Source organism: Loxodonta africana, chromosome 4 (genome assembly GCF_030014295.1).
Source record: "Loxodonta africana isolate mLoxAfr1 chromosome 4, mLoxAfr1.hap2, whole genome shotgun sequence".
Taxonomy (NCBI): Eukaryota; Metazoa; Chordata; class Mammalia; order Proboscidea; family Elephantidae; genus Loxodonta; species Loxodonta africana.
In genome coordinates, this window is record NC_087345.1 from 59,762,490 (window position 1) to 59,788,964 (window position 26,475).

Here is a 26,475-nt window from a genome sequence, read left to right on the forward strand (position 1 = left end):
CCATTTCCTGTAGGTTTTCAAATTTGTTTGAGTACAGTTTTTCATAGTAATCTGATATGATTCTTTTAATTTCATTTGGATCTGTTGTTATATTGCCCATCTCATTTCTTATTCGGGTTATTTGCTTTCTCTCCTGTTTTTCTTTTGTCAGTTTGGCCAGTGCTTTATCAATTTTGCTGATTTTTTTCAAAAAACCAGCTTTTGGTCTTGTTAATTCTTTCAATTGTTTTTCTGTTTTCTATTTATTTAGTTCAGCTCTAATTTTTATTATTTTTTTTCTTCTGGTGCCTGTGGGTTTCTTTCGTTGCTCTCTTACTATTTGTTCAAGTTGTAGGGATAATTCTTTGATTTTGGCCCTTTCTTCTTTTTGGATGTGTGCATTTATTGATATAAATTGGCCTCTGAGCACTGCTTTTGCTGTGTCCCGGAGGTTCTGATAGGAAGTGTTTTCATTTTCATTGGATTCTCTGAATTTGTTCATTCCATCCTAAATGTCTTCTATAATCCAGTCTTTTTTGAGCAGGGTATTGTTCAAGGCTGTAATATTTATGGAAGCCAACTGTGACATCTTTCTACTATGGAGCAGCTGATGGGTTCGAACCACTGAGCTTTCAGTTAGCAGCCTAGTGCTTAACAACTCTGCCACCAGGGCTCCTTTACATAATGTAATTAAAAAAAAATTTTTTTCACAGAATTGATTTTAGGGAAAGAAGTAAAAGTGATTAACTACCTGATTTCCTTCCATGTAGGATTATTATATACTTACATGGTTTATTTAAAATTATAGTACAAAGAATCATTTTAATTTTATTTTACCTTTTTCAAAGTATAGTGCTTGGTAAATACGTGAACTTGAATGGATTTAGAGATTAAGGGAGTTGCTGCTTCTCCTAGGAGCCAAACTCAGCCATTCTCTGGAAGAAAGAAGCCACTAAAAGTATGTATGCTAAATAATTTTCCTCTTGCAGGATGACTCACTAAATAGTCTTTTGTTTCCTTTCCTCATTTTTTATGACTACTTATACTCACATATTTAAGACCTGTGCTTCCTAGGTTATAAGAAATGAACCACCGGAATTGAAGATAATCATTACTTGAAGATTGAGTTGGTTCTCTTCTTAAAAATTAAGCTTGTTTTTATTTTATTAGTATTATTTTTAAAATAACATGTCTGCAGAAATTGTAGAAAAAGAAAAAATAGTAGGAATAAGAAGAAAACATCAATATCTCCACCGCTAGGATAAACATTACTGATAAAGATCAAAGACTACAGCCTTTAGTATGGAATACATCCCAGCATAAAGAAAACAAAATCCTCACAACCTGGACCAAGAAGCAACATCATGATAAATGGAGAAAAGATTGAAATTGTCCAGGATTTCATTTTACTTGGATCCACCATCAAAGCCCATGGAAGCAGCAGTCAAGAAATCAAACAGTGCATTGCATTGGGCAGATCTGCTGCCAGAGACCTTTTTAAAGTGTTAAAAAGTAAAGATGTTACTTTGAGAACTAATGTACACCTGACACAAGCCATGGTATTTTCATAGGCCTTGTATGCATATGAAAGCCGGACAGTGAATGAGGAAGACCAAGGAAGAATTGATGCCTTTGAATTATGGTGTTGGTGAAGAATATTGAATGTACTATGGACTGCTGGAAGAACGAACGGATCTGTCTTGGAAAAAGTACAGCCAGAATGCTCCTTAGAAGCAAGGATGGCAAGACTTCATCTCACGTACCTTTGGACATGTTGTCAGGAAGGGGTCCAGTCCTTGGAGAAGGACATCATGCTTGGTAAAGTAAAGCGAAAGAGAGGAAGGCCCTCAATGAGGTGGGTTGACACAGTGGCTAAAACAATGGACTGAAACCTAGCAACGATTGTGAAGATGGTGCAGGACTGAACAGTGTTTTGTTCTGTTGTGCATAGGGTCGCTAATGAGTAGAAACTGACTCAGCGGCAGCTAACAGTAACAACAGGATAAGCCCTACTAACATTTTGGTGGATTTATGCATAACTGGTACACCATTGTACACTGCATATGTAACTTTGTATCCTGCTTTTTTGTGTGTAACATAAAAGCATGAGCATTTTCTGTATTATTAAAAATCCAGCAAACTAATTCAATGGTTATTATATATGCTGTAGTTTATATTCACTTTAAAATGTACAGTTTGATAATTCAAAAATGAAATCTCAATGACTAGATTCTTTTGAATTTATTTATTTTGCACTTTTAATGCGCTTAGCACAATGCTAGGTGCTAAGGACTGAACAGTAAATGAGTTGAAGACTCTCCCATCAGGCAGCTTCTAGTCTTGTAGGTAAGATCTGTAATTTCACCTTAGTGAACTTGTGTTGAACTGTGTTCAACTATTGAAATACATACAAAATATGGAGATTCAAAGAAGAGGGAATGGTTAAATCTGGGGATTAGAGAAGGGTTCAGTGAGGAATGACATCTCCTATTTATTGGAATGATCAGGGTTTTGACAGGCAAAGAAGATGGAGAAGACAACCAGAGTGGAGATGATTTCATGATTAAATATACAAGAGTATGAAACATACAATGGGCTCAGACATACTAAAAATCATGAAGATGGCAGGACCAGGCAACAGTTTTGTTCTGTTATGCATAAGATTCCCATGAGTTGGATCTGACTTGATGGCAACTAACAACAACAACAGATGAAACATAGATCAACCAACCTGCTATTTTTATATTTAAACCCAAATTAAAATATTTGGAGGATTAATATTACATTGTGTTATCTAGGTCAAACGAGAATCTAGGCTTTTATTGTTAGGGCTTTATCACCTCTCAGCCATCATGATATCACTGTTTTGTATCTCATTGATTAAGTACAAGTTTCAAGCTACTTTGTCCATGTATCCAGAACAGATTTGGGTAAATATCAAATTTAATTTAGAAACATATGTAAGTGATGTATATCATCTGGCTGTTCTTAGTACTCCAAATACTGAATGCCTGTTGCTTATTAGGGACCGTGGTAAGTGTTCTAATAACTTATATCACTTAATTCTTACAACAAACTTTTGAGGTAGGTATTATTATTAGACTGCCTTCAGACATGCATGAACTGAGGCACTTAGAGATTAAGTGACTTGCCGAAAGTCACATATCTAAGCGGCTGAGCTAGGATTTTGAACTCCAGTTCTAACTAGCTTATGACAAAAGATGAAAAAAAGGTAGGATACAAAAATGCTCAAAGTTTTCTGTAAAAAGCCAGATGGTAAATATTTTTGGCACCAGGGGCCATGCAATTTCCATCGCAACTGCTCAACTCTGCTATTGTGTTGTGAACACAACCGCGGACGGGTTGTAAACAAATGTGTTTCTGTTTCAATAAAACCTTATTTACTAAAACAGGACCATGGGCCATAGCTTGCTGACTCCTGATGTAGGAGCTTATAAACTGTAAGGATTGACTGGCACAATTTTGTTGGAACTAGACAAGAAAGTTAATTGCCGTTCTGAAAGATATGCTTTTGACTTCAAAGACTGTGTATAGGTATATTAAAATATTTTCTGGGGGATGATGATGATGACAACGACTATGATAGCTACATATATTTAGGTTTTCTTCCTAAAGTTAGATGATGACATGATGTTTCCCAAATACAATTAAGAATGTATTTGCTGAGTGATGAAAGTGTGCTGCTATTTTAGGCTATGTTGTATGGATTTTTCTTTTTTCTATTGAAATGATCATTTTGTGATTTTTACTATTTCTACATTTAACTATTTATTAGGTTAGTATTTAAAATAATCTCCTATTAAAGGTGATACCCATTTGAATTTGTATTTTCTTATTTTTATGGTCAGTGATGACACTCAGTCTTGAGTGTAATTTCTATACTTGTTATCCAAATCACAAAAAATGATGTATTAGATAACATGTCAGAAGTAAGATACAAGCCCTGATGGATGAATTATTTCTTGCTCTTATTAACTTGAACTTTCCCTAAGACTGATGCGTACTTCTTATTCCATGGTCTAAGCTCACTGTAAGTTTCATGTCTTTGCACAATGTTTTTGGTACTGAGATTGAACATTTACATGTGTATAGGTGTCACTTCCTTTCTTAAAACCCTGCACTCTCTTCCCATTACTTTTGGAACAACATCCAAGCTCCTTCTGTTATAATGCGTGCATTAAGCTCCTTGGATTATAATGAAACAGCTCTGTCACTACCTTTTCCCACTCTGGATATAACTCCTTCCCAACAGCTAACTCTTGCCTGTGGGCCTATATAACACACGTTGTTCCTCCTGCCCAAAGCCAATTTTTCTTTTTTTCTCTTCATCTGTCTGACTCCTACTTATCCTTCAGAGCTCAGTTTAAAGGTTACTTCTTCAGCAAAAGCCTCCTGAACTCCCTAGACTAGGTTCCTTATACATGCTGTGTGCAGTTGCCCTACCATAGCACTTATTTTTCACATAACTGTTCATTAGAGTGACTGTCTTCCCCAGCAGACAGTGCTATAAGGGTAGGGATTATCTATTTTGCTTATTATTGCATCTCCAACCAGTAAGGAAAGGCTTGAAAAATGAAGTTTCTGAGAATTATAATTAGCTTTATTGTATTGCCTCATCGCTTATCTTTTAAAATACAAATAAATGGTATATGCATACCTGTTTTTTTTTTTCTCTCTCTCTTGTTTATTAAAGCAAGGATGGACTTCCGAATCATGGGCAATCCAGAATCCGTGCTCACCTGTGTAAGTCACGTTTCTTCACATTTGAACTATTTTATTGGCAAATATTTGTGATATATTGACAAAAAAATGTAAAATTGTGTATGTAGCGATGATTGTGAACCGCAGAAAAATTTACGTGCATATAGAGACCTGAAAATTACTATGACAAAATTAAAATAGCTCTTGTAATAGAATGGCAGGATTATGAATAGTACTTTTTGATGAAAATATACACAACAAATATATACCATGTCAACAATTTCTGCACGTACAATTCGGAAGACATTGGTTATGTTCTTGAAGATGTGCCATCATTCTTGATATCCTTTTCCAAGTTATTTCACCACCATTAACACAAACTCACTGCCTCCCTAGACTTCACATCTCATCTTTTGTTTTTTCATCTTCTTTAATATGATTTTTGAATTTTACTGAAAAAGTTAAAATATTGCTTTATTTAGAAAATTTAGCCATATGCATTTATTGAAGCCAAACCTAAAACCCACTGCCATTGATTCGATTCCAACTCATCAAGATATGTAAAATTTTGCATTTTATAATTGCAATAGTCAAATGAATTTAGTGATAAATATATCTGGGTCTCAATTTTATCATGAGGAATATGATAATTTTATCAGTCTTATTAAAATGATCTTATATTTGGACCAGGATATGTTATGTTTATATTTTACATTATTTTTGCCTTTTAATATTTGGAATTATAAGACTTATATTTTTTCAGATATTGTTTAGACTGTAGGACTTTTTAGAAAATACGAGTGAACATCTGAGTAATTTATTAGATTGAACCACATGAAATTGACATTTGTGTGCCTTAAAAATGGGCAAATATCAATTTCATGTGGTTCTACGTAATAGGTATCTCTTACATAGCTAGTAATAAATGCCCATCTAAACATAAAAAATTGAGCTAGACGCAAGCGCCAGATAGAAGGTACTGAGTGTGTGACAATGGCTGCTGAGAGTGGCGTGCTGGTAAATGTTTAATAACTGGTTTTTTGATAGTTTATTATAAGGTTATAAATGTTACTTGTTGATTATAAATAAACTGATTTATAGTTTTATAAATTTTACTGATATAAACAATTAGCAACTAACACAGTAATAAAATACATAAACTATTGTAAATGTCGTTGTCAGTTGATTCTCACAGAATGCTTTCTTCGATTTTTGCTGAATTCTTGCATCTGTTGCAAACTTGTGTTTGCGATTGATAAACCAGTGTAGTTCCAACATGAGTACTAATTGATATTTTCATTTACTTTAGAGTGACATGTTACTTCCTTGCTGTATTGAGTAATAGTTTTGAATACCAGAACAATATTTCCTCAGTTTTTTTTTTTTGGTGCTATTCACAATATAACAGCTACAGACACGACACACTTTTAAGTTTAATCTGCATTAATTTTCTCCACCACTTTTTAAAGTCTCAGCAATCAGCAAAATAATTTCGGATTCATAACATTTGCCGATTTCTGTGTGAATACTCCCATCCTGGCTGATTTAAGCCTACCTGCATGACAGTACTGAACACAGTTGGAAAGAGATGTGTACCGTTATGTTATTATATAGATATAATAGATGTAAATAACGTCTAGATCACAGATAATAGTGAAACACAGTAAAGTTATTAGGATGTGATCAGTTCTGAGCATCTTTTTCTTTTGAGTGTAATTTATGTAATTGTAAGTTTATTCAATGTAATTTTCAATAAAGCCTGTGTTCAAACAACCAGTTTGAAAAATACTGAACATTTTACAAAAGATTCTCACAAGCTGGTATGAGCCAGCTTCAATACAGCCCTGGCTTCAGTGTACCTTTTTATATAAGATGTAACATATGATTTGTAATTATTAAAATCTAATTTTTAAAAGTTATGGGATGTAGAGATTATTTCTTTCAGGGTCCCACGACTTGATTTGGGAAGCCTTGTTGACTCTGATGATGAGGTAAATTTTACTTGATATTTAATATAATAAAAATTTGAACATAATATTATATGTAGAACCTAGTAAGTACCATTTAATTTTATTTCTAGGATGGCTTTTCAAATATCCCACTTAGTACAGCGCATATTTATTTTAACCCACCAAATTCATCCCCTGCTCTTGGTTGGGTAACACCTTGTCAGATGTCTTATACTGAAGATCATCTAAATGAACTGGTTAGTATTTATTGCTTATTAACAACTTTCAGAATTATGGTATGTGTTATTAGAACTACGTTTAATCCAGAAATTTTATTACATTCTGTCTACATTTTATCCAGTTTAAATATTTTATATATCAAAATCCCAAATTATAATGTTAATGAAATAATTTTACTTTGTTTTACATTTTTTTTCCTCATAGGTGTTAAATGCAATTTTTTAAAATTTCTTATGAAATTGGTCAAGAACAAGCATATCCTGGGATGGAATCTAGTAATTTAAAAAATATGGCCGAATATTAGATCAGGTTTTGCTAGTTTAACAACGTAAGGTTGTGCTCTTGGAGATTGGTTCATACTTTAGGCTATTAGGGTAAAGAAAGAAAAGAAAAAACAGCTGCTGTACAGTCGATTCCAACTCAGGGCGACCCCATGTATTTATGAGGCAAATAATTATGCTTATCCAGTGGATCTCCTTGGGATATGTTTATACTTCCGACAAAATCTAGTGTTTAATTTCATATTACGAACACAAGTTCTGACCAGTTTTCATTGTGTAGGGTTTACTTCTTTGTCTTTGCTAATCTTTTTCCTGTAGCTAGCTCTGTTGATATTTTCCTCAGTCTCATTTTGGGTAAATTTGCACGAATACTACCCTTGTCTGTATCTTGTTACAATTTTCACCCTAAAGCTTTGCCTCATCTTTCTCTTCAGGGTTAGACTTTAGGATATTCTTAACACTTTTCCAGGGCTGTAATGGCTTTGCTGTGCTCCTTTTGGAATGTACTGTTCCTGGTGGCCTAGTGGTTAAGTGCTATGGCTGCTAACCAAAAGGTTGGCAGTTTGAATTCACGAGGCGCTCATTGGAAACTCTTTGGGGCAGTTCTACTCTGTCCTTTAGGGTCACTGTGAGTTGGAATTGATGGCAACGGTTTTGGTTTTTTGGTTCCTCGATGCACCAGTATGTATGTATGTTCTTGTATTTGCTTAGTATTCCTAATAGGTTTCTCTTATCACCTGTTGCTCTATAATCTCTCCTCCCATGGAAATGTGGCAGGGAACCAAGTAATACATGAAGACAGAGTATCTCAGTATTCTAGAAATGTAACCAGTGCTTCTCAGAATTAGTGATCTCCAATTCCTAATGCTATTCTGGAAGAAATGATTGACAATGAAGTTCTTCTCGGGTAGAAAATCATAATAATAAAGCCTAGAAGGAAGCAAAGTCGTTTTCTCCTCTTATTTTTTTTTTAGAGCTAGGACTGATCTTCAGCTGGTAAACAAGACAGCCTTACTGGTGTTTAAGGCTTCTGTTCGTTCTGAGATGTTTGTTTGCTCCACTTAATCAGCGGTGGTGTTCCAGCTCAGTGTTTTAAATACCACTTCTGTTTAGAACCTAGGTTTAGCGGTCTGTTTCTTGGGTATAAATGCTAAGGTTAAATAATAAACCTGATAATATTAATAATGATTTTTTTCTGGTGGGTAGTGTGTGTGTATATATATATATATATATTTACAACAACATGTAAAAAACAATTAGCATGTGTCCTTAGGAAAATACCTCAAGGTGGGGGAGAGTGTAGTTGGCAAACAGATATAGAAGGCTCATGTTTATTTGCATAAAATATGGTTATATGTATCTATCTCTCTCTCTCTATATATATATACGTTTTTGTTCCCCTCTAGGAGCAGAATGTAATTCCTGAAAATCTGCCAGCACCAACAGGCAAATATAAACTAAAATACCAGCAATACAAAACTGAAATGAAAGAGGGATATAAACAGTATAGTCAGAGAAATGCAGAAAAGACAAAATCAAATATCACGTGTCAACCATTTCCAAGAAACAAGACAGAGGAGAAGGTAATGTATGAGGCTTTATAAAATAATAATACTAATGGAGTTCAGAAGCCCTGGTGGCACAAAGGTTATGTGCTCTGCTGATAACTGAGAAGTTGGCAGTTTGAAACCGCCCAGCGGCTCTGGGGATCTGCTCCCATAAAGATACCAAAAAACCCAAACCCGTTGCTATCGAGTCGATTCTGATAGTGGCCTAGAAAACCCTAAAGAACATTTCTGCTCTGTCACATGGGATTACTATGAGTCGAAATCGATTTTACAACGTCTAACAACGACAACAACAATGGAGTTTAAAGAAAACAGTTGCATGTATTATATAACATATCTTGCTATTAGCTGTATAATTATAATAGCTGACACTTGTTTAACACTTTCTGTGTGCCAGGGGCACTTTTTCTAAATGTGTTTACTTTTAAAACCTATAAGTGATTTACTTATGTATAGTTTATTCCTCAATAACAACCCTAAGGGATAGTTCTGTTTTTATCATCACTGTTTCAGATGAGGAAATTCAAGCCATATGACTTAGTCATCTTTTTTTTTTTTCCTGTTAGCAGTTTTTCACCTGACTTTGGATTAGAAATAAAACAATATATGTATATATACATATACATACACACACACACACACACACACGTATTTTTTCTTTTTTAGCTCACAATCTAAGTTTTAAAGTTAAGAACTGGTTTCTGACCTTATGGTACGGCTGTTTTATTCTAAAACTGTCGTTCCAGGAGTGCATTCTGCTTTATTTTGAGAGACTTTTTTTTTTAAAACATCATCAATTGCTTAAATTGCTATTCTTTTATTTATTATTAACCACCAGCTGCTGTTGAGCTGATTCTGACTCATGGCAACCCAACGTGTGTCAGAGTAGCACTGTGCTCCCTTGGGTTTCAATGGCCGTGACCTTTTGAATGTAGATTGCCAGGCCTTTTTTCCAGGGATTCAAACCACCAACTTTTTGGTTAGTAGCCAAATTCTTAACCATTTGTCCTAGCTAGGGACTCCTATTTAATTTCAGATGTAAATCCATAGTAAAGAATAGAAGAAAAGTATGAACTTACAAAGTGGCCTATCATAAGCACACAGAAAAAGTCAATCTTGATTTTTGGAAAGAAGGGCTTGGAAACATAGTGTATGATACTACTGGCCATAAGAAGAGAGCACTTGCCCAGACTTTTTTTTCCCCCTGTATTTAATAAAGTTTATTGACTTTGCGGTACCAAGTATTTTTTTTTTAATTTTTATTGTACTTTAGATGAAGGCTTACAGAGCATACTAGCTTCTCATTAAACAATTAATGTACACAGTAGTTAGTGATATTGGTTGCCAACCCCATGACGTGTCAATACTCTCCCTTTCTGAACCTTGGGGTTCCCCATTATGAGCTTTCCTGTCCCTCCTGCATTCTCATCCTTGTCCCTGGGCTGATGTGCCCATTTAATCTCTTTTTGTTTCATGGGCTTGTCTAATCTTTGGCTGAAATGTGAACCTCATGAGTGACTTCATTATTAAGGAAAAAAGGATGTCTGGGGACCATATTCTCGGGGTTTCTCCAGTCTTTGTTAGACTTTAAGTCTGGTCTTTTTTTTTTTTTTTGGTGAGTTAGAATTTTGTTCTACATTTTGCCCCAGCTCTGTCTGGGACCCTCTATTGTGATTCCTTTCAGAGCAGTCGGTGGTGGTAGCTGGGCACCATCTAGTTATGCTGAACTCAGTCTGGTGCAGGCTGTAGCACTTGTGGTCCATTAGTCATTTGGACTAGTCTTTCCCTTGTGTCTTTAGTTCTCTTCATTCTTCCTTGCTCCAGACTGGGTGAGACCACTGGAGCATCTTGCATGGCCACTCACAAGCTTTTAAGACCCCAGACACTACTCACAAAGCAGAATGTAGAACATTTTCTTTATAAACTATGTTATACCAATTGAGTTCGATGTTCTCGAGACCATGGTCCCCACAGCCCTCAGCCGAGTAATTCAGTCCCTCAGGGAGTTTGGATGTGTCTATGGAGCTTACATGACCTTGCCTTGGACAAGTTGTGCTGTTCTTTATTCAGTTTACTTTCTACAAGAATGTATTTTCAGGGAAGTATGATGATTACGTTTACTTAACATTTTCCTGTAGGTAAGACAAAATGATAAATTTATGAGTAGGTATAGCATACTAGCTATTTTTTAAAATCCATGTAGGATCTATCTAGAACCAATCTGAGATACCACATGGAGATGTCACTATTTTTTCCCTTTTCTAAAAGGTTAAAAACAAGCTGAAACAAAATAAAATGCTTCTGAAAGTTTATTCAACCTAAACATTATGTACAGCTTTGCCTATTCTTAAACATATCTGTTAATTTATTCTGCATGATTTCCCATATAGTGTTAAACGTCTTTTTGGTCCCTTTTTAAATAAATCATTATTTAGGAAAACCAAATTTATTAGTGGGTACAGAAATACGATTATAAAATATCTTCTTAAATTCATTTCCAAATGGTAAATACTTAATTACCTATTGCTGTCGAATCTCTTTGACTCATAGCAGCTCTGTAGTACGGAGGAGAACTGCCCCATAGGGTACATATTTCTCCTGTGGAGTGGCTGATGGGTTCGAACTGCCAATTTCTCGGTTAGCAGCCAAGCACGTAGCCGTTGGGTCATTACCACCTGTTGCTGGTGAATCAATTCCAACTCATAGCGACCCTATAGAACAGAGTAGAACTGCCCCATAGGGTTTCCAAGGAGTGGCTGGTGGATTTGAACTGCTGACCTTTTGACTAGCAGCCAAGGTCTTAACCATTGCACCACCAGGGCTCCACCAGGGCTCTAAACCAAAAAACAAACCTGTTAAAATCAATTCCAACTCATAGTGACCCTATAGGACAGAGTAGAACTGCCCCACAGGGTTTCCGAGGAGCAGCTGGTGGATTCGAACTGCTGACATTTTGGTTAGCAGCCAAATGATTAACCACTGCATCACCAGGGCTCTGCCAGAGCTCTAAAATGAGCTCTAGGGCTCCTTAAATACTTAAATAGGATTCGTTTATTCATTCATTGATTAAATATTCATTGAGTGCTCACTCCTACTGGTCCCCCATTCTAGCACCAGGGATACAGCAATAAAAATGACAGGCAAGGTTCCTGCCCTCGTGGAACTTATATCCCAGTAGGAGAGTCGGGCAATAAATCATAAATCATATAACAAAATTTTGTGTAGCAATCAAAGATCATGAAGACAGCAGAATATAAGGGTGGGATCTGACTTTTCAAAGAAGATTGAAAGTGAGAATGAGCCCTGGGAGAAAAACTCTTGGTATCTATTACATTTTAGACAAATTGCTATCTTATTGGGACATTTTTTGTTATGGCCATATAAATATGTCTTATAAGCATATTCTCTTATATGCATGTTCAGAGAAAAAAATATTTTTTTTGTCTCTTCAAAGTATATAGCTCATCCTTTATAACTTTACTTCCGTATTTAATCTTATGAAGGAGGGGGCATGCCTACATTTATTAATTTTACAAAGACTCAACATGAATAATAATGGTTAAAATAGTGGTAACATTTATTGAATGCTTACTGTGTGTCAGGTACTTTATAAGTGTTGGGCATGTATTATTTCATTCAATCATTTTTTGTGAAGTAGATGTTATTATTAATTCCTATTTCATCTATGAGTAAACTGGAGCACAGAGAGGTCATTCAGCTACAAAGTAGAAGAGCTGGATTCCAACACAGGCAATCTGACCTCCCATAATCTGTATTCTTCAGCCCTACTCAGAAAGACATCTTAAACATGATTGAAGAAAGATATATTCAGTATTTATTTATTTCCTCATTTTGTTTAAAACAACTATTCTAAATATATATTATGGTTCATTTATCTCTTTTATATATAGAGTGTGCAAGGTGAAGAACCCATTGAAGATGATCTTACAACTCTGGATAGAAAAGCTCTCTTACAGCAAGGCTATGCAGACAACCCTTACAGTGCACTATGGAGTGCAAGAAAATCTGATGCAGTAGGTTATCAGCATTTTTACTTAATTATTTGATAAGCCATTAAGGTAATTTGTCCTCCAAGATTTTTTGGACTTAAAATTAAATAAGTAATTTTAAGAATTGAATTTGGATAGAGATGAGTATTCATTAATGTGAAAAATGAGTCCTCGTTTGTATAATTGATTGACATGTTATAGATCTATTTTATGTGGAAATACCGCCTGGAAACTTTGTAAAATATTTGCTTGTACTGTGCAAAATGTTAATTGGCCACTATTCATGTTAGTGAATTTATTTGGTATTGTCCAAAAAAAAAAAAAAGTAACCTACTTATTTTCTGAAAGTCAAAAGCTAAGTAAACTAGTGAAACTCTGGCCAGTTAAGGAAAAACACAGGAATAAAGTAAATTTTCTTCAGGAAAAGGAAAAACGAAATCAAAACTCTAGACTCCCAATATAAAATTATGGCTTTTACAAAATCAATTAGAGTAATTTTGATGAGTATTGCTTAGACCAGTTCTGGCACAAAGAGGTAATTATAACATTTGGACAGTGTCCTAGGGAGAGTGGACAAAGCTATGTGAAGTTGGAGCCCAACCACCCCAGGCATTTCTAGGTGATTAATATCTTAGGTACAACTGTAATGGATTAATGGGATATCAGTGTGTGATTGCTTGTGAGTTGGGAAAACCCTGGCTTAGATAAACCAAAGAATAATAAAGCGATATGAATTTAGCTAGTTACATTACCATTATCACTGAGAGGAAATTGTAATATATATTTTATTCATTTCACAAGCTTCCAGAATCAATATCTTCTGAAATGACAGCAATGTATAATCAATCTCTGGACTAGGTGGACTGATTTTCTATGAATGTCCTAAGTTGCTACATTTCTTATAGTTCTTTTTCTATGCTCATTATTTTTTATGCCCATTAGATATTTATGCTGGAGAGAATAAGGAATAGTACCAGGATTATCCCAAAATAAAAGAGCTTATCCTAAAAATAAAATAAGGCTTATATTGATATATTCCTGAAGTTATACTTGGTACAGATGTAACCAATACTTACGGTCCCCTGGGTGTTGTTCTTGGTGTAATTCAGAGTCATCTGGGTGAGTAGACTTATTTTCCTTACGATTGCATTGATAGCGCCAATATGTCTAAATTCACCATCAAGGAAATTTTACTTATATTGTGGTAACACTCATCTGTCCGAGTTTTCCAAGGAAATGTTTATGTGAGTGAACTTTCAAGACTTCTGAAATTAGCACCATTTAAAAAAAATGTAGATGGAAACTTTCTTGGTTAATTTTTTACTACTTAAATGAATCACAGAAGCAATGACTATGGTATTTATGTCTATCTCTTCTAGTTCTTTTGCCGTTTTTCGTTGTTAGCAGATCTTTTGCTTCAGTGTGACTTCTAATATGCTTTATGTTTATTGCTGGTGGATTCGAACTGCCAAGCTTTTGGTTAGCAGGCCAGCTCTTAACCACCGCATCACCAGGGCTCCTTTATGCTTACACAGACCTCTAAAGCAATGCGCCTGAGGGTGGTTCTAACCTTTCTTTTCTTTTTTTTAATTAACTTTTATTGAGCTTCAAGTGAACGTTTACAAATCAAGTCAGTCTGTCACATATAAATTAATATACATCTTACTCCTTACTCCCACTTGCTCTCCCTCTAATGAGTCAGCCCTTCCAGTCTCTCCTTTCATGAAAACTTTGGCGGCCTCCAACTCTCTCTATCCTCCCATCCCCCCTCCAGACAGGAGATGCCAATACAGTCTCAAGTGTCCACCTGATATAATTAGCTCACTCTTCATCAGCATCTCTCTCCCACCCACTGTCCAGTCCCTTTCATGTCTGATGAATTGTCTTCGGGGATGGTTCCCATCCTGTGCCAACAGAAGGTTTGGGGACCATGACCGCTGGGATTCCTCTAGGCACAGCCAGACCATTAAGTCTGGTCTTTTTATGAGAATTTGGGGTCTGTATCCCACTGATCTCCTGCTCCCTCAGGGGTCCTCTGCTGTGCTCCCTGTCAGGGCAGTCATTGATTGTGGCGGGGCACCAACTAGTTCTTCTGGTCTCAGGATAATGTAGGTCTCTGGTTCACATGGCCCTTTCTGTCTCTTGGGCTCTTAGTTGTCATGTGACCTTGGTGTTCTTCATTCTCCTTTGCTCCAGGTGGGTTGAGACCAATTGATGCATCTTAGATGGCTGCTTGTTAGCATATAAGACCCCAGATGCCACATTTCAAAGTGGGATGCAGAATGTTTTCATAATAGAATTATTTTGCCAATTGACTTAGAAGTCCCCTTAAACCATGGTTCCCAAACCCCCACCCTTGCTCCGCTGACCTTTGAAGTATTCAGTTTATCCCAGAAACTTCTTTGCTTTTGGTCCAGTCCAGTCCAGTTGTGGTTCTAACCTTTCTTACAGAAAGTATAAACCACCATAATGTTTAGCACTCAAGGTGGGCTTTTAGCATGGGCTGTATGGTATTCATTATCCTTACCTCTTTTGTTTGCTTCTTGATTTTGTTACCAATCGCCAATCTGACACAAAGGGTCCTTGTCTTTTCTCGAGTAAGAATACACACAAAAGACAAACTTTGTCTTCAGCAAGCTTTATCTTGCTTGAGTCAAGCAAAAGGAGTCAATGAGGGGCTAGGCCTTTCCAAAAGGCTGACTCAAAAAGGGAAGCAAGGCAAGGGCTTATATAGGTTCGGTGGAGACAATAGAGTAATGAATATTTAGCAGGCTTCTTTCAAGGAGGGAGTACTTCTCAGAATGGTGGTACATGTTAATTAGGTTGCATGCACATCTGGAATCCAAGGTGGAACCCACTGATATCCAAGATGGAGTCTTCTAGGCAGCCCTTGACATCACTTATGGGATATAGCGTAAGCGCACTGATCTTTGGCACTACATCGCCATCTTCGGAGGGCTAAGGAAGGTTAAACAGCAATCACACTTTGTTCTTCTGTGCATGCAGAAGTCTGTAAAGGGGGAAAAGACTAGAAAAAAACACTAAAAGGGAGATAGTAATTCATGGGTTGTTTCAGCCTTAGCTCATGTTGACAGGGTGTGGTTCCTGTTTACCCAATTTCTAGATGGTAATTCAAAGGCATTGGGTTTCACTGGGAATCTTTTAACAGCTCTTTTATTCTGCCAGCAGGGTTAACCCTGTCTGTCTCAGTTTTATATTTATGTTCCACTGTAGCAGAACCAAAGTCTGCCCTTTGCATAAATGGGTCCTTTCTGTATATAATTTCAACATGCTTTTGTCAGCACCGACTTTCTGAATCACCCTTAAATATTACAACCTTGCTTTATCTGTATAAGTTACATAATTTTTCCAACTTCTAATTACTATTTTATTACTAGACAAACATCATTATAAAGTGTCACAGGCTTAGAGAACAACAAAAAATGCAGTTACATATTAACTAGCATAAACTTTATATATGGTACGTATTTGGATGTGTCAACTATGCATCTTAAATTTCTACTAAACAAAAAACAATTCAATTATAGACAAATATTAAATAATTGTAATTAACTTTTTCAGGTTTTTACTTTTTATGATACGCTTTTAGACATTCTTATTTGATGCTTTGTGCCAGTTTTAAATAAAACATTATCCCCAAAATTATAAAGCCTCTATCTTAAACCACAATATTTTATTTGATTTCTTTTATTGGAGTGATTAATGAGATGATAGTAATTTACATTCTAAAAACAGAACAAGTTCTATTTTGACTTCTTAATTTTTTAACCTCTTTTATTGTCTTTCAAAAAGCGATTATAGTTGCACTTAAAATCTAATTAGAATCAAATTACTATAAATTTTTGAATTTGAGATGAACTAAAAAGTAGTAAAAATACATTAGAATGAGTTGGAAAAAGAAAAAAATAATATAAAGACCGTTTAATTAAACCAATAATTGAGAAAATTGACCAAGTATTATCAATGGGCTCCATTCCACTCTATCCTATAGGGTCGCTATGAGTTGGAGTTGACTCAACAGCAATGGGTGTGGTGGTGTGTGGTGTACATATTGAAGGAGCCCTGGTGGCACAGTGGTTGAGGGCTAGGCTGCTGTCATGGATTGAATTATGTCCCCCCAAAAATGTGTGAATCACTTTGGCTGGGCCATGATCCCCAGTATTCTGTGGTTGTCCTCCGTTTTGTGACTGTAATTTTATGTTAAAAAGGATTAGGGAGGGATTATAATACCCTTACCCAGGTTACATTCCTGATCCAATGTAAAAGGGGTTTCCCTGGGGTGTGGTCTGCATCACCTTTTATCTCGCAAGAGATGAAAAGGAAGGGGAAGCAAGCAGAGAGATGGAGATCTCATACCACCAAGAAAGCAGCACCAGGAGCAGAGCATGTCCTCTAGACCTGGGGTCCCTGCACCTGAGAAGCTCCTTGACCAGGGGGAAGATTTTTGACAAGGAATCTTCCTCCAGAACCAACAGAGAGAAAAAGCCTTCTCCTGGAGCTGGCGCCCTGAATTTGGACTTGCAGCCTAGTAGACTGTGAGAGAATAAATTTCTCTTTGTTAAAGCCATCCACTTGTGGTATTTCTGTTATAGCAACACTAGATGACTAAGACAGCTGCTAAGCAAAGGACAGCAGTAACAATCCACCAGCTGTTCCTTGGAGACCCTGTGGGGCAGTTCTGCTCTGTCCTGTAGGGCCACTATGAGTTGGAATATACTCGACAGCAGTGGTTTTTATATATAGAAAGGATTACATCCTTTTAATGATGGGAGTTTTTTTTTTTTTTTTTTTCCGATTTTTGATGTAGGGCTAAATGATTCAAATTCAGTTTTAGCCCCTTCTATTGATGAACGGAAACCCTGGCGGTGTAGTGATTAAGTGCTATGGCTGCTAACCAAAGGGTCGGCGGTTCAAATCCACCAGGTGCTCCTTGGAAACTCTATGGGGGAGTTCTACTCTGTTCTATAGGGTCGCTATGAGTCAGAATCGACTCGATGGCACTGGGTTTGGTTTTGGTTTTATTGATGAACAGGAGTCCCTGGGTGGCACAAATGATTAAGCACTTGACTGCTAACCAAAACGTTGGCAGTTCAAATTTACCCAGAGTTGCCTCAGAAGAAAGGCCTGGCAATCTGCTTCTGAAAGGTCACAGCCTGGAAAACCCTATGGACCATAGTTCCACTCTGCAACACACTGGATCACCATGAATTGAAATTGACTCACCAGCAACTGTTTTTTTAATGGTGAATAGTGTTAGACCAAACTCTCTTTGTGTTAGTGAGGGTATGCTTGGGGTAGGTTAAAATGCCTTCTGCAGGACATCTCTCAAGGGAAGGGACATTATAGTTTTCTCCCCCTTTATTCTGACTCCATAAGATGGAAAGGCAGGTGGTGGAAATCTCTCATGGTTTCTACTAAAAATTCAGTGCATTACCTTTTAGGAAATAAACTGTACTTAATAGATTAATTGGACCTTAAATTTATTAATACCATTATACAGTATTGTACTATATTTTATGTATTAAGATATAGTGATGTATATTCAAGATGGAAATTGGAAATGTTTATGTTTTAGGACTCCTATGTTAAGTATTGTTTTGTTCTTCTGCTTTATGAAAAATGAGATTTTCTTGTCTTAGGAAATTGTAGCTGCAGAGAAAAAGAAGCAGACTGTTGCTGAGCAAATGATGATAGACCACTTGTCTAGGTAAGAGTAGGTGGTTGCAGAAATCCATACAGAAAGTTTTCATTGAGTTTCTTTTTCATGCGCGACACTTACATCACTGGTCAGTGTTGACCAACTCAGAGGTTCCCAAACATTCTTTATTCACTGCACCTTTAGTGTTTTACCGTGTTTTCATAGCACTCCTAGGCCACTAAAAATATGTAACAGATCCATTTATTAAATATTTAGGTCTAAATGACTTAATAGGTATTTATTTCCTAAAACTTAATGGCTGCTTAGAAAAGTAGTTCACATAAATTGAATTAAAAAAATATATTCTTAATTAACCAACATTACTTAATAATAGGATATGTTCTCCCTTAGAGCATTGCAGTATCTCTCAAACCTTGGAATCATTAGGATACTGCCACCCTCACTTCATTTTCCATAGTGATTTTCACCTTACACTTCCTTTTTATCACAGCAACTGCAGAAATCCCAGATTTGCAACTATATGACATTACTGAAGGAGTATACCATGATCTCTTGTTGAAGCTATAAATTATCTTGAATTAGTGGTTTTTATGGTGTCAGACAGATGTCACGTATCGCTGTGTTTTCATCAAATTAAAAATATCACCAAAGAGGTACAAGACTTATATACTGAAGACTGCAAAACACTATGGAAAGAAATTAAAGAAAAATAAATGGAAAGAAATCCTGTGTTCCTGGATTAGAAAACATAATATTTTGAAGATGACAGTACTCCCAGAAGTGATTTAAAGATTTGATGCAATTTCTATCACAAGCACAATGGCCTTTTTTGAGGAAATGGAAAAGACGGTTTATAGGGAATTTCAAGGGACCCTGAATAGCCAAAACAATCTTGAAAAAAAAGAACGAGTTAGAAAACTCACACTTCGCAATTTTAAAACTTACTGCAAAGCTACAGTAATCAAAACAGTGTGGTACTGGGATAAGGATAGACATAGAGAACAATAGGATAGAATTGAGAGTACAGAAATAAACCTATTGATTTTGACAAGGATGTCAAAATAGTTCAATGAAGAAATAGTCTCTCTAACAAATGGTGCTGAGTGAACTGGATTTCTACATGCAAAAGAACAAAGTTGGATGCTTGCCTTCACTTCACCGTATGCAAAAACTAACTCAAAATGGATCAAAGAGCTAAATATAAGAACTAAAAATATAAAATTTTTAGATGAAAACAGAGGTAAATCTTTTGACCCTGGATTTGACAATGATATGAAACCCAAAGCACAAGCGACAAAAGAAAAAAAATAAATATATTGGACTTCATCAAAATTATAATTTTTGAGCATCAGAGGACACCATCAAGAGAGTGAAGACAATCCACAGAATGGAAGAATATATTGCAAATCATATATCTGAGAAGGGTATAGTATATAGAATATAAAAGGAATTGTTACAACTCCACAACAAAAAGATAAACAACCTAATTAAAAAAAAAAATTCACAAAGGACTTGAATAGACATTACTCCAAAGAAGATATTTAAATGCTTAATATTGCTAGTCATTGTTAGGTACCGTCAGGTCGGTTCCAACTCATAGCAACCCTACGTACAACAGAATGCAACACTGCCTGGCCCTGTGCCATCCTCATAGTCATTGCTATGTTTTTTCAGTCCATTGTTGCAGACACCGTGTCAGTTCATCTCATTGAGGCTCTCCCTCTCTTTCGCCCACCCTCTACTTACCGAGCATGATGTCCTTCTCCGAGGACTGGTCCCCTTTCTGATAACACGTCCAAAGTATGTGAGATGAAGTCTCACCATCCTTGCTTCTAAGGAGCATTCTAGCTGTACTTCTTCCAAGACAGATTTGTTCATTCTTCTGGCAGTCCATGGTGTATTCAGTATTCTTCACCAACACCGTAATTCAAAGGCATCAATGCCATTTTGGTCTTCTGTACTCATTAATCATTAGGGAAATGCAAGTCAAAACTATAATGAGATACCACATCACACCAGCCCAGATGGCTGTTAAAAAGAAAAGTGCTGATGAGGATGTGGAAAAATTGAAACCCTCATACATTGCTGGTGGGAATGTAAAATGGTGCAGCTGCTGTGCAGTACAGATTGGTGCTGCGTCTTTAAATACGGTAACCTACCAACTACTCCTAATGTCATGATAAATGGAGAAAAGATTGAAGTTGTCACGGATTTCATTTTTGATCACACAATCAATACCCATGGAAGCAGCAGTCAAGAAATCAAATGATGTATTTATTGCATTGGGCAAATCTGCTGCAAGAGACTTCTTTAAAATGTTAAAAAGCAAAGATGTCACTTTAAGGACTAAGGTGTGCCTGACCCAAGTCATAATGTTTTCATTTACCTCATGTGCTTGCAAAAGCTGGATAATGAATAAGGAAGACCGATGAAGAATTGACGCCTTTGAATTGTGGTATCGGCAAAGAATATTGACTGTACCATGGACTGCCAAAACAACGAACAAGTGTGCCTTCGAAGAAGTACAACCAGAATGCTCCTTAGAAATGAAAATGGCAAGACTTCGTCTCCTATTTTATCAGGACGGACCAGTCCCTGGAGAAGGATATCATGCTTGGTAAAGTGGAGGGTCAGGAAAAAAGAGGAAGGCCCCCAACGAGATGGATTGACACAGTGGCTGCAACAATGGGCTCAAGCATAACAATGATCATGAGAATAGTGCAGGGTCAGGCAGTGTTTCATTTTGTTGTGCATGGGGTCGCTATGAGTTGGAGACTACTGGACAGCACCTAACAACAACAACAATTCTACTTCTAGGTGTATGCCCGAAAGAATTGAAAACAAGTGTTCAGACAAAAACTTGTACACGAATGTTCATTGCAGATTATCCACAATAGCCAAAGGATGGAAACAACCCAAATTCCCATCAATGGAAGAATGGATAAACGAAGATTCTGTATATCCATAAAATGGAATTTTCAGCCACAAAATGGAATGAAGCACTGATATATGCTACAATATGGATGTACCCTGAAAATATCCTACTAAGGGAAAGAAGCCAGACACAAAAATACCACTTACTGTGTGATTCCATTTATATGAAATAGCCAGGATAGGCACATCCATAAAGACAGAAAGGAGATTTGTGGTTGCCAGGTGCTGGGACAAGAGGGGAATGGAGAGTGACTAATGATTATGGGATATCCTTTCAGGATGATGAAAAATTCTGGAACTGGATAGTGCTAAGGGTTGTACGACATCATGAATGCACTTAATGCCACTGAATTGTAAAATTTAAAATAGTGAAAATGGTACATTTTACATATAGTTGGCCCCCATAAAAAAGATTAAAGATATCCTGCAGTGCCCCTTTGAGCTCACTGTGATGCTCCAGGGTAACTTGGTGTGCAGTTGGGGAACTGAGGTATAACTGTCAAGAATATCAAGACCTTGCAGGGAAAACAAGACTTACATATAACACTTAGAAAACTATATACTAAAGTGTTAATACGTGACATGCTAAGTTTCATGACAACGTGTAAATATGGTAGGATTTCAAGATAGTCTGAAATGGTCTAGGAAGTCTTCAAGGAAGAAGTAAGACAAATCCGGCTTTGAAAAAAATGTATTATTTAGATAGGTGGCAGAGAGAAAGGATATTCTACATTTATGTTTTCCAGTAAACTCCTTGAAACAATTAATTGTATGGACAGTTTCCGACGTATCTCTTCATTGTCTCTTAAACTGACCTTGTTTTCACCCCCACCATTCTGCAGCAGCTTCTCTTCACAGCATCACTAACCCCCAAAAAACCCAGTGCTGTTGAGTCGATTCCGAACAGCATCACTGGTGATACCCATTTTAGAGACTAATGGCGATTCCGCAGTTCTCATTTATTTGACCCATTATAGCATAATCACTTAGAGTTAATCACTTTCTTTTCTTTGAAACAGTTTTTGTTGTTTCAACTTGGGTTTCTTGCCACCACACTTGGCTGGTTTTTCTCCATTCTTCTGTTCCTTTTCTGTCTCTTTTTCTGTTTCCTTTTCATCTCCCCAGTCTCTAAATGTAGGAGTGCCCAAAGGCTAAGATCTTGGACCTCTTCAATTTTTTACTTACATTTTCTTTCTAAGTGATCTCATCTAGTATCATGCCTTTAAAAATCATCTGTGTGCTGATGCCTGCCTAGTCTAAGATTCCAATTTAACATTTTCCCTGTTTCCCAGATCCTCTTTAACCTTCCTCCGTGGCCACTCCATTTTTCCGGTTATTTAGACCTAACATCTTGGCGATGTCTTTGATCCCTCTCTTTCTCTTAAATCCTGTATCCAGTTTGTCAGCGAACCCCGTTAGTTCTACCATCAAAATAAATTTACACTCACACTCCCACCATCCCTGTTCAAACCGTCATCTTCTTTTTCCTAGGTTATTTCAGTAACTCACTAACTGGTCTTATTGGGATTTTGCCAGGCAAGTAGGAAAAAAGCCAGAGAGGGCAAGCTTATTGAATGTGTGTAGGAGTTAAATTATGATGAACCATGGAATCCAAGCTGAATAAGGAAGGGAGTAAGAATATGAGGATAGCCTGCAATTCCTAAAATAACAGTAACAATAATAAAAACAAACCACGAAACAGTGTGACTTTCATGTTTCTTATATTATTAATTGAATCTCCTTTTACATTGTGGGTTATTATAGACCTTTCTACTGGATGACCTCCAAAAGCCAATTCTTTTCCAAAAAGCCAATATTTTCTAAATCTGTTTCATCTTCCATGTGTTTCTTCTGCCACCTTAGTATAGGCCCTTACTCTCTCTTTTTGAGCCTATTGCAACGGCACCTGATAGGCTGCTTCAGTAGAATATGTAGTAAAAGAGGGGCTGGGGACATGAGCTCAAATATTGAACCCTTCTGTAGTACTTATTAAGGAGCCCTGTGGAGCAATGATTAAAAGCTTGGTTGCTAACTGAAAGGTTGGTGGTTCAAACCCACCCAGTAGTTCCATTGAAAAAAGACCAGGTGATCTGCTCCTGTAAAGATTAAACTAAAAAACCCTGAGGGGCGGTTCTACTCTGTCACATGGGGTCACTATGAGTCAAAAAATAACCAATGACACCAACAGCCATATAACCAGAAAAAAAAAAAAACCAAACCCAGAGCCATCGAGTCGATTCCGACTCATAGCAACCCTATAGGACACAGTAGAACTGCCCCATAGAGTTTCCAAGGAGCACCTGGTGGATTCGAACTGCTGACCCTTTGTTTAGCAGCCATAGCACTTAACCACTACACCGCCAGGGTTTCTAACAGCAACATAAAAAAAAAAACATAGTACTTATTAAATGATAGGCACTTTTTTGGGCAATATGTGTATATCACACAATTAATTTTCACAATAATTCTTTGAGATAGGTACTGTTACTACCTCTCTTTTATAAATGGAGAGATTGAGGCCTAGTTAAGTGACTTGCACAATGCCACACAGCTAATTGGCAGAGACGAGGTTAGAACCCAGACTGACTATTCCAGAGTCTGTACTTTAATCCATTACACTGTGTCCAGTTCCTCAAATGCACTGTTACTGTCCAACACCTGTGCCCTTGTATATGTTGTTCCTCTGCCTGGGGTACCCTTCCTGCTGTTCTCAGTGCTAACTTTGCCTCACCTTTGAAGAGTCAGTGCGGTATCACCTTTTCTGGGATGCCTTTACTGAACTCTTCTCTATTTCTTCCTTTCCAGGCCTTAAGTATGTCCTTTCCTACACTCTCCCATTACATTTCTATTGTGATACTTATCACTTTATATCCTTAGTTTCCTTGATCTGTGTTTTTTTTTTCCCCTTCCCTATAGCATCAGAAACCAGTAAAGCATCTTTTTGTTTCCAGAATCATAAAGACATGAAGCTCTTAACTCCCCCAAGGTTTCAATTTATGTGTAGGTAATACTTCTGGAAAAATAGCCAGCCAGATAGTCACTTTTTTATGGCCAGTATTTTTTTGTAATTTAATTTATTCATATCTGACAAAAATATGATTTTGGCAGTAGTGTAAATTTGTGTTTAGTATATGTGTTTTTCCAACTGCTTATGAATATGTGAATGCTGGAGCAACACATGATCACATTTAATGCTCACACTTTGTGTTTTCCTACATAGGGCTGTAATCAGTGATCCAGAACAAAATTTCACCAATGGGACACGAAGCCCTGGTACCCTTCCAGATCCAAAGATGGCACCTGTTGGGTTTAGGAAGAGAACATTGCATGAAACAAAGTAAGAAGATGTTAGTTACGTAAAGAGAGGATGCAATATGTTCCAAATGGTTTTTTTTTTAAACATACTTCTGTGTTCAACTGAAAAATATTTTTGTTGCTGTTGCTTTTTTATATGTAAAGGGAGGCAGAAGGTTGAAGTTCAGATCACAATTTTGTCATTTTAAGATATTGGGATATTTCCTTACTCTCTTTGTCCGTCAAGTTTTTTATTAGTAGCTTGGGAGTAACAACCACAACCCCAGGAAATAACGTATTTAAAAACAGGTAACGTAGTAACTGGTAAATTTGTATGTGTACAATATATTGGCTAAATCTTACTGAAGTAGTATGAGAAAAATTACCATTGCTTATAATTTATTTTTTTGCATTTTACTTTGGGCCTTATAAAATCTTTTACAGTCTTGTGGTCCAGTCCACTTGAATTCCTCAACAGACTCACTGACTGTTGACAACCAACCTCAGCTTTGATACAGATTGAAAATCTACCTGTTCCTACAAGAGCTCTCTTTATTTATAGACTGCAGTGATTCCTAAGTAGTACTTTCTTATAACTTTTATCTCTTGGTCTCATTCTTATTTTCTGGAAGCCTTTGTTTTCAAAACTTTAAATATTTGAAGGCATCTAAACTTTCCTTTTTTAAAAGAAATATAATACACATTCTGGAAAGCATATAAAATTTAAGGGTAGAGCTTAAGGAATTTTCACAAACTGAACACACCCATGTGCCAATCTCCTAGAGCAACAAACAAGACAATTCCAGCTCCTCTTGTACCCACCTCCTGGTTACTAACCACATCCCTCTGCCACTCCAGGTTAATCCCCCTATGCTGACACCATAGATCAGTGCTGACTGGTTTCAACAATATATAAATGGAATCAGAAAATATTCACTCTTTGTGTCTGGCTTCTTTTGCTTAACGCTGTGTTTGTGAGTCTTACCCATGTTATTACTTGTAGTTGTCTTTCTTCTCGTTGCTGTACAATATTTTATTGTATAAATATTCCACAATTTATATATCTACAGATGTTGATGGACATTTGACTATGCTCTAAATAGTCCTGCCCTGAACTTTTTTGTGCATACCTTTTGTTGAACTAAGCGCTCATTTCTATACTTAGAAGTGGAATTCCTTGATCATTAGGTATGCATATATTTGGCTTTAAAAGATAGTGCCATATAGTTTTTACAATGTGGTTGGACCAATTTATACTCCCACCAGTTGTGTATGAAAGTGGCATCACATCTTTGCCATTGCTTGGTATTGTCTATCTTTTTCATTTAGTTCTTTTTATGGGTGTGTATTGGTATCTCCTTGTGATTTTAATTTACATTTCACTGGTCACTAGTGGTGTAGTGGTTAAGAGCTACAGCTGCTAACCAAAAGGTTGGCAGTTCGAATCCACCAGGTCCTCCTTGGAAATTCTATGGGACAGTTCTACCCTGTCCTATAGGGTTGCTGTGAGTCAGAATTGACTCAAGGGCAACAGGTTCCGGTTACTAATGAAGTTCGACATTTTCTGTATGTTTACTGACCTTGTAGATACTCTCCTGTATGACATACCTATTCAAGTCTTTTGAGTTGCCTGTTTTGTTGATTCGTGGAACTTATTTATATATTCTGGATACAATCTTTGCATGTGTCTTTCCCTAACTACCTTTTCATTCTCTTGATGGTGTATTTGATTAACAGCATTTCCTAGTTTTAATGTAGACCAGTTTACCAATTTTCTCCTATATGGTTAGTGTCCTTTTTATCCTCTTTAATAACTCT

The 26,475-nt window shown here is 36.6% G+C and overlaps 1 protein-coding gene across 3 annotated transcripts in view; it reads left to right on the top strand.

The window, feature by feature from the left end:
• The first annotated feature begins 824 nt into the window (after positions 1-824).
• CAPS2 (calcyphosine 2) overlaps positions 825-26,475 on the top strand; it is a 47,023-nt gene continuing 21,372 nt past the window's right edge. Inside the window, exons 1-8 of one of the 3 annotated variants that reach the window (XM_064283807.1) lie at positions 825-937; positions 4,694-4,743; positions 6,647-6,692; positions 6,782-6,907; positions 8,578-8,754; positions 12,651-12,773; positions 18,410-18,477; positions 24,584-24,700. In XM_064283807.1, coding sequence (XP_064139877.1) covers positions 857-937; positions 4,694-4,743; positions 6,647-6,692; positions 6,782-6,907; positions 8,578-8,754; positions 12,651-12,773; positions 18,410-18,477; positions 24,584-24,700 — 788 coding nt within the window. In that variant the 5' untranslated portion in view covers positions 825-856. The remainder of the gene's footprint in view (positions 938-4,693; positions 4,744-6,646; positions 6,693-6,781; positions 6,908-8,577; positions 8,755-12,650; positions 12,774-18,409; positions 18,478-24,583; positions 24,701-26,475) is intronic. The other 2 variants (XM_064283808.1, XM_023559055.2) reach the window with 2 other exon arrangements.